At 43.3% G+C, this 13,846-nt stretch overlaps 1 protein-coding gene across 1 annotated transcript in view; it reads right to left on the bottom strand.

Annotated features, from left to right (window-relative positions):
- Positions 1–443: 443 nt before the first annotated feature.
- The window catches only part of LOC120026338 (fibrinogen C domain-containing protein 1-like), a 197,745-nt gene continuing 184,342 nt past the window's right edge, over positions 444–13,846 (bottom strand). The window contains exons 6-7 of the mRNA XM_038971180.1: positions 4,450–4,629; positions 444–782 (exon numbers count right to left, since the gene is read on the bottom strand). Of these exons, the coding sequence (XP_038827108.1) occupies positions 520–782; positions 4,450–4,629 (443 nt within the window). The 3' untranslated portion in view covers positions 444–519. The remainder of the gene's footprint in view (positions 783–4,449; positions 4,630–13,846) is intronic.

The following is a 13,846-nucleotide window of genomic DNA, read 5'->3' as shown; positions in this document are numbered from 1 at the left end:
TTCTAAGGTCACACGGTAACGCCACGCTTCGCTGACTGGCAGCAACGCAGCAAAGGACTGTGGGAATAGGACTACTGGTTACAGGGCACAACAAACACAGGAGACAGGTCAAGGACAAGATCAAGGCTCAGAAGGAATAGACAGATACTTGACTAATAACTAGATATAAATGAAGCACTAATAGAAAGAGTGAGGAACAGAGTGAATCAGACTCATTTCCTGATCCAGTGAGGTCATGAGGTTGTTAGGAAGGAAGTGTGTGGGGGGAGGGGGGCACAAAAAGCCTCAGCACAAAACTAGTAGGCGATAGGGGACTAAGGGTAGGGATGGGGCACATGAAGTTGGGCGGGGCTGGGAGGTGGTGGAGAGGGACAAGGGCTCCACAGGAAACAGTAGAGAATAGTAGTAAATCAATCAAAGATGTCAATCCTTTTAGTCAGTCAGTAAACAGTATCTGAGGGTGTGGTTTTATTACTCTGAACACTTTCAACTCCTTTCCTCTGTTATTGCCTCATATACTCATTTGCTCTCGTCGCGCGCGGGTCGTATCTTCATCTCAGAAAACTTGAGGGAGTACTGCCAGCCGGTCCAGGTGGACCACTCGATGCCGTCGGCATAGGAGGTGTGCTGCCCGCGGAGGTACTGTCCGTTCAGGTTGGACGTGTGGCAGTTACGGTACCACCAGGCGCCGTGGTAGAAGGAGGCACAGTTGTTCTCTGAGTGGTCGTTGTCCTTGTCTTTGGTGGTGAACTTCATCCCGTTGTGCTTGAGCAGAGCATCGCCTGTATGGTGAAGGGGAGCGGGTTGGTGGTGAAGGGTGGGGGGTGGATTGGATGAGTGAAGGACATATTTATGTTGCATTCATGTACAAACAAACACACAACCATATTTACATACATGCACACGTACACACACACGTACACACGCACACATGCACACACACACACACACACACACACACACACACACACACACACACACACACACACACACACACACACACACACACACACACACACACATACACAGTCAAAGGACAAGGATGAACATAGATGGGAAGACAAAAAAGAAGATAATTGAGAGGGGCTGATAAAATAGGTTTCAACTTCTCAGTGCTTTGATTGGTCCTTCCTAGTTCAACTAATGTATTTGTCCAGAGATCTCTGACATCAGAGAGCAGCACTGCTTTCCCATTCATTTCCATAAATGACTCAGGATTTTACAATCAATAATTTCCATAAATTACGTGAGATCAGAGAGAGATGCCTCCTGTCCTTTCTAGAAGATCAGTCCTCATTACATAAATTGCAGTGTTACAACACTATGTTGTTTATTTATCAAAGGGCTCTACGCTGACCTTTTTATCCTTCTGCTAATATCACATCCCTAACGATCCGATCACCACACAACTGTAACTTATAACTAAAGAGAGGTACATGACACAGTTAGCTACAGATGTAGGATCTTAATTTTTGTCAGTTTGCTACAGCAGGAAATAATCCTGTAGCAGCAGGTAATGAGAATCATTATGTGGATTAATTTTTTAAAATTTTTTTGTAAGGGTTGATGCATTTTTTGTTGCGGCAAATCAAGTTTGAAATTTCAAAGTGGAAATTACAAACATTAGAAGCCTTTTTAACTTCTTATGGCTGCAAGGGGCAGCACTGAGTAACCTGGAAAGAGGTGGCCATTTCAAACGGCCTCCTACTCAATTCTTGCTCGTACAATATGCATATTATCATTTCTATTGGATAGAAAACACTCTCTAGTTTCTTAAACCGTTTGAATTATTTCTCTAAGTGAACCAGAACTCTTTCTGCAGCCCATTTCCTATCCGGAAGTGAGATTTCCAAATGCGAGGTCTTTTTTCAAGAGCTTGTCTATAAAAGGGCATGTCACTTGGGACCATAGAAACACGTCATACGCCTTCCCCTGGGTGTCATGCGGAAGTGAGAGCAGAAAGGACTTGAATATCTCGTTCTGGGATTGAATACAGCCTCTTGGAGTGAGAGGTCCGCCATAATTTTTTTTCTCGAAGGCGCGAAGTTGGACCTTGAATTGCCTCCTGGAAAACCGTCGTTATAGATGAATATAATCTCCGGCTTCGATTTTACTTGATACATGTCACAATATCATCCTAAAGTATGTTTTTTCAATATAGTTTAATTATATTATTGAAATTTATTCGGGACTTTAGACGTGATGCATTGGAAGAATTTTTTCAAGAAGGAGAGGTTAGCGCCGCACGGCCAGTGTGCTTGCTAATTCAAGAGGGAAATAGTTCATTCTGGATCCAAACAAAGAAGGTTCTGGACAATGGACCCCTTTACAACATTCTGATGGAAGATCAACAAAGATAAGGACCCAATTTGGGATGCTATTTCATATATCTGTCGAGCTGTGCTATCGCTACCGATTACTTGGAATCAATGCTGTTGTGTGTTAGCCATTGCAGTAAGCTAATATAACGATATATTGTGTTTTCGCTGTAAAACACTTAAAAAATCGGAAATATTGTCTGTATTCACAAGATCTTTGTCTTTCATTTTGCTATACACCATATATTTTTCTGAAATGTTTTATGATGAGTAATTAGGTAGTTGACGTTGGTGTCTGTATTTACTCTGGCTACTCCCGTGCTATTTCTGACTGTAGCTATGATGGTAGCATCAATGTAAAACTGATTTATAGCTCAAATATGCACATTTTTCGAACAAAATATAGATTTATTGTGTAACATGTTATAGGACTGTCATCTGAGGAAGTTGTTTCTAGGTTTGTTTGGTTGGATCTTGGTTAGTTAGGTTGGCTTTGTGCATGCTACCTGTGCTGTGAAAAATGTCTGTCCTCTTTTGTATTTGGTGGTGAACTAACATAAATATACGTGGTGTTTTTGCTGTAAAACATTTTAAAAATCGGACACGTTGGCTGGATTAACAAGATGTTTATCTTTCAAATGCTGTATTGGACTTGTTAATGTGTGAAAGTTAAATATTTAAAAAAAATAGATTTTGAATTTCGCGCCCTGCAATAGAGCTGGATGTTGTCATAAGTGTACCGATGTCGGGACAGCCCGCCTAACAGGTTAAAAAGGTAAATACACTACAAGTTTGCATTTCCTGTTGTGAAGGAAAATTCTCAGGAAAAAAGGAGTGATCAAATTAAGATCCTACATCTGTATAGGCTACGGCTTTGAGCTGAATGTCATACTTGGGTGGTTGGCTTACTGTCAGTAGCACTGCACATGGGGATGTTGAGTGATGGCATTCTGTACGACACAATAAACGATTTCAGAGAATAATGTACTTGTTATTGGTGTTTCACAGCAACTCTTCAGGCTTTTGATAAACAAAAGGATACGAGTGCCTGGATGTGGATTTTTATATCACTCTACCTCTCCCTGTGTGTTTTTCAATCTTTCCCTCACTCCCTATCTCCCTCTCTATAATGCTTCATGCTGTGTCTGTGACCAGAGGGGGATAAAAACACTCCTCTCCAGCGGTGAGGTGTTCGCGAGCAGCTCGTCTGGGCATCTTAAGCGTTTAAATCCCCAGGCTGGGTGTGGCCACTGCTACTCCCTTCTCCCCTCCAACCAAACCCCCCCATCCCTCTCTCAATTTGCTGTTTCCACGGTAACCCATGGTGCAATTAGTTCCGATAGGAGAAATGGCAAAACAGAGAAAAAAGATCAAAACATACAACCTCAACCCATCGTGACAGCATGATGATGGTTACCGGATGAAACTAAATAAGGGGAGAGAGAGATGAACCAGGCTAGGGGCACTTAGAGTCTCATTTGCAGCCCGCTCAGTGTCACCTTGTCTGGGTAAAGGGAAGGGGATGGGCGGCTCCACTGAACACCATTAAGATCCAGCAGCTTCTAGCCACAATAACTACCTGTCTACAGATCTCAGATCAGAGGAAAGTGTGTGTATATGTGTGTGTGTGTGTGTGTGTGTGTGTGTGTGTGTGTGTGTGTGTGTGTGTGTGTGTGTGTGTGTGTGTGTGTGTGTGTGTGTGTGTGTGTGTGTGTGTGTGTGTGCGTATTTGTATGTATGTATGGGAGAGGGGCAGAAGAGTGGTAGGTGTCTAAAACAGTCATTGCGGATGATAATAACAATTATTGTGGTACTAAGAGGGTACAAGGATACAGGGGGAGGCTTCGTATGCTGCAGTGGGATTCAAATGTCCAACAGGCACGTTGTCAGTTGAATGTCAGTTTCATTGCAGTAGAAGCTATAGTTATATGAGCTATGAGTTATACTTGTAGTATTTGAGGAGTAAATCTGAGGCTTAAATGTTTGTGTTTGGGGTGCTTTACCCTTTGATCGATGTCTAGGTCTACAATGACCTAATCTATGATTTGAATCAAACATCAATGTTAAGTTTTTTAGATATATACTTTATTGATCCCCAACGGGAACTGGTCAGTGAGATATAACCATGTACCTGCGTTTCCGGAGTAATCTCCAACTGTCAGTGGGTATCCATCATCATCCGGGTCCACAGAGAACAGGCCCACTCCAAAGGTCTCGTACTGGGCATAGGCTGTACTGTTGTCAAAGTCCTCCAGGTCAATCCTCAACTCATAGTTACCCTGGATGGACAAGGCATGAATCTGCTTCAGCCCTGCAGAGATAGAGAGAGAGTGAAGGAAAGAGAGAGAGACAGAGAGAAAAAAGGGATGGGGAGAGGGAAGGAAAGAGAGATACAGAGAGTGGTAGAAGGGGAGAAGAGAGGAAGAGAGGGAGAGATGAAGAGACAAAAATGGAGAGAGAGAGAGAGAATGAATGAAAAAGGAGTGAGAAAGAGAAGGAGAGAACGAGAGAAAGAGAGGTGTTAGAGGTGACCAATCAGAGCCCCTCCCTGAGGGAAAGAGACCCCCTTGTTCCTCAGAGAAAACCCCACCGAAGCCATTCAACAGCATGGTATTGCACCGTGCGTCTTCCACGAAAACAAAAATACACTTAATTTCCCCACCTGCCAGTCAGTTCCCAGAAGTCACCCTGCTACAGTAAGTGAGAGGTCCCCTCAGTGGAGCAGGATGCTCGGTCTGGATGCGTTAACCCATGCTCTGTCACATAACTTTAAAGACAGCAGCTGTGTCCTCACAAACCAAGCACTTAAAGTACACACTCAGATCAACACACACGCATGCAGGTATTCACACACACACGCACACACACACGTTAAGTGTGGAATACTATGACAGCGTGTCACAACTGATTTAGGAAATGAACAGTCGCAGAGAGAGTGGTAACAGAAACACATGGAATACTGCTAAGGATGAGAGGACTAGAGAGGTCGGTCTACGCAAGGGCCAGGAGTTGAGATCATGTGATCTGACCAGGGAAAGCTCTGGGCCCTAGTTGTAAGTCTCTGAAGATTTTCTTGACCTGTTTATTCTCTAATTGAAGATCCCAGAGCTAAGGGTAAAGGAATGAAGTTGCCAACAAAACAGATCCCAAGAGTGTGTGTGTGTGTGTGTGTGTGTGTGTGTGTGTGTGTGTGTGTGTGTGTGCGTGTGCGTGTGCGTGTGCGTGTGTATGTGTGCGTGTGCGTGTGTGTGTCTGAATGGACATTTACCATTCACTGCATTTGGAAGCTCCCATGAAAGAAAACACAAATATGAAAGAGTTATCCAGTCTCAACCATACATTCTTCAGCTTGCTATGTGTCAATTTCACTCCATTCCAACTCAATGCTCATGGTCCTTACGTCATCAGAGTGCGCAGCTGAACACTGTATACTGGAAACACTCGGTTTGTTATTTTAACTAAAACATAACCAATCTTTGTTGGACATGAATACAGAACTTGTTTCTGCATGGATTCCTCAACGCGGTTAGCTTTTAACAGCTAGGACCGCTATTTCTTGTCCCGGAAAACCACTTAACTGACAGGTCTGCTTGAAAGAGCCGCTAACCTAGCTAAACTGCTAAGTTAGTCCCAGATGAGTTTTCCAATGGAGCCCTCTTTGTCTGGAGAAGTAAATGAATGGTTCCAGCGCTGTAGGCTCATGTTAAATACTATTGAAGTAATATGGCTGCAGATTCATCTGCCTCACATAAAGCCCATTCTTATGGGAAGCTGCTATAGACCACCAAGTGCTAACAATCAGTATCTGGATAATGTGTGAAATGATTGATAATGTATGTGATATCAACAGAGAGGTATATATTTTCTGGGTGATTTAAATATTGACTGGCTTTCATCAAGCTGTCCACTCAAGAAAAAGCTTAAAACTGTAACCAGTGCCTGCAACCTGGTTCAGGTTATCAGTCAACCTACCATGGTAGTTACAAAGAGCACTTAAATTAAATCATCAACATGTATTGATCACATCTTTACTAATGCTTTAGAAATGTGCTTGAAAGCACTATCCAAATCCATCAGATGTAGTGATCACAATATAGTAGCCATATTTAGGAAAAACAAAGTTCCAAAGGCTGGGCCTAATATAGTGTATAAGAGGTCATACAATACATTTTTTTGTGATTCCTATGTTGTTGATGTAAAGAATATTTGTTGGTCCGTGGTGTGTAATGTGCAGCAAACAGACACACTTATGAAATTGCTTATCCCAGTTGCTAATAAGCATGCAGCCATTAATAAATTGACTTTGAGCAAAGTGTGTCCATGTCTGCGGATGACTCAACACTACACATCAGCTACTACAGCAACTGAAATGACTGCAACACTTAACAGAGAGCTGCAGTTAGTTTCAGAATGGATGGCAAGGAATAAGTTAGTCCAAAATATTTAAAAAACTAAAAGCATTGCATTTGGAATAAACCATTCACTATACCCTAAACCTCAACTAAATATTGTAATAAATGTGGAAATTGAGCAAGTTGAGGTGACTAAACTGCTTGGAGTAATCCTGGATTGTAAACTGTCATGGTCATATTGATACAACAGTAGCTAAGATGGGGAGAGGTCTGTCCATAATAAAGCGCTGCTCTGCCTTCTTAACAGCACTATCAACAAGGCTCTAGTTTTGTCGCACCTGGACTACTGTTCAGTCGTGTGGTCAGGTGCCACAAAGCTTAGGAAAATTGCAATTGGCTCAGAACAGGGCAGCATGGCTGGCCCTTGGATGTACAGAGAGCAAACATGAAAAATATGCATGTCAATATCTTCTGGCTCAAAGTGGAGGAGAGATTGACTTCATCACAAATTATATTTGTGAGAGGTATTGACATGTTGCAGCTCAGACACCCATGCATTCCCGACAAGACTTGCCACCAGAGGTCTCTTCACAGTCCCCAAGTCCAGAACAGACTATGCGAGGCGCACAGAACTACATAGATCCATCACTACATGGAACTCGATTCTACATCAGGTAACTGATGCAAGCAGTAGAATCAGATTTAAAACCAGATAAAAATACACCTTTTGGAACAGCGGGGACTGTGAAGCAACACAAACATAGGCACAGAGACATGCATACAGTGGTTGCTCCACTAAAAGTTTTGCGATTATGCTGCGGTACTTAAAGGTAATTTGTGGTTTAGTACGGTAACCTGCGTCACCACTTAATTGCTCCAGACCAGCGCAAGGGGGAGTTAGAGCACTGATTATGCTTTTGGGTCCTACTGTGTCTCTAACTGACAATGAATGGGCGACATAAACCTAAAATGGAGCTGGAGCAGAAAGCAGACATTTTACGTGCCCCCAACCGATTGCGTTTTTTTATTTTATCTGCGTTGATTGTAACTTATTTTTTAAAACTATTTTGTACATAATGTTAACGCTACCGTCTCTTATGACCGAAAATAACTTCGAAGACATCAAAACTGCGATAACTCACCACGGACTAGCAGAATCCTTTTTCTTCTTTCACAACTCTGACGAACCCGATGCGGAGGATATACGGCGCCCTCGGGAACAGGCCCGGACCCCAGTGATCTGCGTGAAGAGGAGGCGGAGAAAGAGAGGCCGGAGGGCGGGCTGCCTTCTGAGGAGTAGGAGGCGATCGAATAAACCCCTACTCCCCACAATTCTGCTCGCAAACATGCAATCTTTGGACAATAAAACGGACGAGTTATTGGGAAGATTAAACTACCAACGGGACATTAAAAACTGTAACATCTTATGCTTCACAGAGTCGTGGCTGAACGACGACAATATCAACAAAAATAAGCTGGCTGGTTATATGATGTACCAGCAGGATAGAACAGCGGGGTCTGGTAAGACAAGGGGCGGCGGTCTATGTATTTTTGTAAACAACAGCTGGTGCACGATACCTAAGGAAGTCTCGAACCATTGCTCGCATGAGGTAGAGTTTCTCATGATAAGATGCAGACCACATTACCTACCGAAAGAGTTTTAATCTATATTATTTGTAGCTGTTTTACATACCACCACAGTCAGAGGCTGGCACCAAGATAGAATTGAATGAGCTGAATTCCGCCATGAGCAAACACTCACCCAGAGGCGGCGCTTCTAGTAGCCGGGTACTTTAATGCTGGCAAACAGTTTTACCTAATTTCTATCAGCATGTTAATGTGCAACCAGAGGGAAAAGAACTCTGGACCACCTATACTCCACACACAGAGATGCATACAAAGCTCTCCCTCACCCTCCATTTTGCAAATCTGAGCATAATTCTATCTTCCTGATTCCTGCTTACAAGCAAAAATTAAAGCAGGAAACACCAGTGACTAGATCAATAAAAAAGTGGTCAGATGAAGCAGATGCTAAGCTACAGGACTGTTTTGCTAGCACAGACTGGAATATGTGCCGGGATTCCTCAAATGGCATTGAGGAGTAGACCATATCTGTCATTGGCTTCATCAATAAGTGCAATACATACCCCAACCAGAAACCATGGATTACAGGCAGCATCCGCACTGAGCTAAAGGATAGAGTTGCCGCTTTCAAGGAGTGGGACTCTTAGCCGGAAGCTTATAAGAAATCCCGCTATGCCCTCCGACGAACCATCAAACAGACAAAGCGTCAATACAGGACTAAGATCGAATCGTACTACACCGGCTCTGACACTCGTCGGATGTGGCAGGGCCTGCAAACCATTACAGACTGCAAAGGGAAGCACAGCCGAGAGCTGCTCAGTGACACAAGCCTACTGGACGAGCTAAACTACTTCTATGCTCGCTTCGAGGCAAATAACACTGAAACATGCATGAGAGCACCAGCTGTAGCGGAAGACTGTGTGATCACGGTCTCCGCAGCAGAGGAGAGTTTGACCTTTAGACAGGTCAACATTCACAAGGCCACAGGGCCAGACTAATTACCAGGACGTATACTGCGAGCATGCGCTGACCAACTAACAAGTGTCCTCACTGACATTTTCAACCTCTCCCTGTCTGAGTCTGTAATACCTTGAGGAATGCACAGTGATAACGAAACGTTGGTAAATACCCATTAAATTGCTGTGAGATTACACATGGAGTGTGCGACTTTCTTTATTATGATAGTTTATAGTTTATTCGTCAGCACCTCCACACAAACTATTATTCTGGGTGTGCGCCAGCTCATGTTTTTTTATCGAGTCTGTAATACCAACATGTTTTAAGCAGACCACCATAGTGACTATGCCCAAGAACACTAAGGTAACCTGCCTAAATGACTACCGACCAGTAGCACTCACGTCTGTAGCCATGAAGTGCTTTGAAAGGCTGGTCATGGCTCACATCAACACCATCATCCCAGAAACCCTAGACCCACTCCAATTTGCATACCGCCCCAACAGATCCACAGATGATGCAGTCTCTATTGCACTCCACACTGCCCTTTCCCAACTGGACAGAAGGAACACCTATGTGAGAATGCTATTCATTGACTACAGCTCAGTGTTCAACACCATAGTGCCCTCTAAGCTCATCAATAAGCTAAGGACCCTGGGACTAAACACCTCCCTCTGCAACTGGATCCTGGACTGCCTGACGGGCCGCCCCCAGGTGGTAAGGGTAGGTTACAACACATCCGCCACGCTGATCCTCAACACCGAGGCCCCTCAGGGGTGCGTAATCAGTCCCCTCCTGTACTCCCTGACACCAACACCATCTTTAAATTTGCCGATGACACAACAGTGGTAGGCCTGATCAATGACAACAACGAAACAGCATATAGGGAAGAGGTCAGAGACCTGTCCGTGTGGTGCCAGGACAACAACCTCTCCCTCAACGTGATCAAGACAAAGGAGATGACTAGAGGAAAAAGAGGACCGAGCACGCCCCCATTCTCATCGATTGGGATGCAGTGGAGCAGATTGAGAGCTTCAAGTACCTTGGTGTCCACATCACCAACAAACTAACATGGTCCAAGCACACCATGACAGTCGTGAAGCGGGCACGACAAAACCTATTCCCCCTCAGGAGACTGAAAAGATTTGGCATGGGTCCTCAGATCCTCAAAAGGTTCTACAGCTGCACCATCGAGAGCATCCTGACTGGTTGCATCACTGTCTGGTATGGCAACTGCTCGGCCTCCGACCGCAAGGCACTATAGAGGGTAGAACGGCCCAGTACATCACTGGGGCCAAGCTTCCTGCCATCCAGGACCTCTATACCAGGCGGTGTCAGAGGAAGGCCCTGAAAATTGTCAAAGACTCCGCCCACCCTAGTCATAGACTGTTCTCTCTGCTACCACACGGGCACGCGTTACCAGACTGCCAAGTCTAGGTCCAAGAGGCTTCTAAACAGCTTCTACCCCCAAGCCATAAGACTCCTGAACATCTAGTCAAATGGCTACCCGGACTATTCACATTGCCCCCCTACACCACTGCCACTCTCTGTTGTCATCTATGCATAGGCACTTTAATTAACTCTACCTACATGTACATACTACCTGAACTAACCGGTGCCGCCGCACATTTACTCTTTTCCGGCACCCCCCTGTATTTTTTTGTTCTTTTTTACTGCTCCACTTCAATTACTTGTTACTTTTATCTCTTATTCATATTCGCATTTTTTGAAACCGCACTGTAGGTTAGGGGCTCATCAGTAAGCATTTCACTGTAAGGTCTACACCTGTTGTATTCAGCGCATGTGACTAATAACATTTTATTCTATTTTATTTGAAATAGAAACTGATAATTGTGCATGACTTCACTATTACTTACTAAAACTGTTGTTACACTAAGGTTTTTATTATTTTATTTTGTTCTTACTGTAGTAGTGTAGTCCACTCCCGAGCAGTCACATTGTAAAGTGCCTGAGTGGCGCAATGGTCTAAGACACTGCATAGCCGTGCAAGCTGTGCTGCTACAGATGCTGGTTCAATACCGTTCTGGCCTTGACTGCGAGACCCATGAGATGACTGTAGATTTTTGGTTTCTCTCCCTCTAAAAACAGAAATAAATAATTCTTAATAAAACTGGCTTTATTTACAAATTTGTAAGAATGTCTCACCCCATGTTCAAGAATGGCCTTTATCTCGCTCATTTTACGTTATTTTAAAACAAATAATTTCCAAAATATTGCTATTTTTTTAAACAAAGCATTTATAATTATTATTATTAATTTAGAATTATATAAAAGTCCCTTGGATATTCTCACAGATATATTAACCCTGTTGTAAGCAGGACAATATATATTGGTCATATTGGTCATGGCTCTCGAGTGGTGCACAATGGGATCGCCTTGCAGTTCTCCAGCTGTATCCACTGAAAGGTTCAAGGCATGAGGGCAGAGGATGGGCCGCAGAGCCGAGTACAGAAGACGGACCATTGCACTAATAATGTAGCTAACTAGGGAAACGTTCCCTCTGTTTTTAGTGCCAGTCTGCACGTTCAAACTAAAACAATGTAACTAGTAATGGCATCTTAATGCTTTAGTTAATAAAATAATGATGAAAATGCAGATATTTATTTAGTTATGGATCCAAAATGAATTACTGTGGGAATAAATATCACTGAATTACAGAAATATTGTAACAAAGTTGTCTATTGAAGGTAAATAAATTGTTGCCTACTGGAAAATACTCTTTCAAACATACACCATCACGTTGTACAACGCCATTATGGCTATTAGCAGGTAGCTGGACAATAGACTTGCCTAGAAGGAGGGTAGGGGGAGAATTCCATCGTCAAATGTATTTCTAAGTTAGGTTGGCTGTATCACAACCGGCCGTGATTGATTGCAATTTCAGTTTAATCCACCTAAAAAGACAAAACAAATATAACGAAATAACCTCCAAAATATTATTATATATTATCAAGTTGATGGCACAGTCATACATCCCGGCACCTACATAAAGCTGAGTGACTCACTCATTCATAGCTTTGGATCAAAATAAGTAAGTACCAACATTCTTTCTGATAGTCTTTAATAAAGAAATGTTTTGGTTATCCTAAACTGGACATCATGTACAGTATTATAATAACCCATTATGAGCTATTAGCAGGGGGCTGTGCTTTGGCAAAGTGGGTGGGGTTATATCTTGCCTGGTTGGCCCTGTCTGGGGGTATAGTTGGACAGGGCCACAGTGTCTCCCGACCCCTCCTGTCTCAGCCTCCAGTATTTATGCTGCAATAATTTATGTGTCGGGCGGCTAGGGTCAGTCTGTTATATCTGGAGTATTTATCATGTCTTATCCGGTGTCCTGTGTGAATTTAAGTATGCTCCCTCTAATTCTCTCTCTCTTTCTCTCTCTCTTTCTCTTCTCTCGGAGGACCTGAGCCCCAGGACCATGCCTCAGGACTACCTGGCCTGATGACTCCCTGCGGCTATGGAACCCTGACCTGTTCACCGTACGTGCTACCTTTTCCCCGGACATGCTGTTTTCGACTCTCTCTCTTTCTACCGCACCTGCTGTCTCTAACTCTGAATGATCGGCTATGAAAAGTCAACTGACATTTACTCCTGAGGTGCTGACCTGTTGCACCCTCTACAACCACTGGGATTATTATTATTTGACCCTGCTGGTCATCTATGAATGTTTGAACATCTTGGCCATGTTCTGTTATAATCTCCACCCGGCACAGCCAGAAGAGGATTGGCCACCCCTCAGAGAGAGCCTGGTTCCTCTCTAGGTTTATTCCTAGGTTCCTGCCATTCTAGGGAGTTTTTCCTAGACACCGTGCTTCTACATCTGCATTGCCTGCTGTTTGGGGTTTTAGACTGGGTTTCTGTATATAGCGCTTTGTGACATTGGCTGATGTAAAAAGGGCTTTATATATTTTTTAATTTGATTGATTGAATATACCTTTACCGACATCTCTTTGTATTTTGATACTTTGTGGATGGGGCCTACCCAGTGGCGCAGCTGTCTATGTCACCGCATCGCAATACAAAATGCGTTACTACAGATACTGTTACTACAGATACTCGTGCCGGCCGCTACTGGGAGACCCATGAGGCGGATTTTGGTTTTAATTTAGAATCCTCCAATCCTCTAAATGTAATTACAGGCGGAAAGTCACATCATATTTTTCGATATACAGTGGGCCTACTGTAGGCAACATGAGTCTAACTAGTGTTGAGTAATGTGCTGTTAAAAGTTGTGTTGCTCTTATGTATTTAAAGATCATATTGAAGGTAGAAGCAATAGGATTTAGCACCGTTTATCACTGCTCTGAGACAAGCATGAGGACTGGTCTTGATAAATAAATTAGATTTTTATTTTGACTGAATCTCCGTTTGGGTATTGGTTAGACTACAGTTATGGTGTAGAAATGTTATACTCTTAATGTAACCTTTATTTAACTAGGCAAGTCAGCCAAGAATATATTCTTATTTACAAGGACAGCTTACACCTTCCTCCCAGTCGGGAAATTGAAACCCGGTCTCCCGCATGCCCGCAAAACACGGGGATTCTTTAGCTAAATAGCCAAGTACTGTAGCCTACTCCCGACCCTCACGTTGTACAGTGCCATATTTTCC

Source organism: Salvelinus namaycush, chromosome 31, assembly GCF_016432855.1.
Source record: "Salvelinus namaycush isolate Seneca chromosome 31, SaNama_1.0, whole genome shotgun sequence".
NCBI lineage: Eukaryota > Metazoa > Chordata > Actinopteri > Salmoniformes > Salmonidae > Salvelinus > Salvelinus namaycush.
Note: the sequence above shows the minus strand (reverse complement) of the source record. Positions and strands in the feature narration are given on the sequence as shown.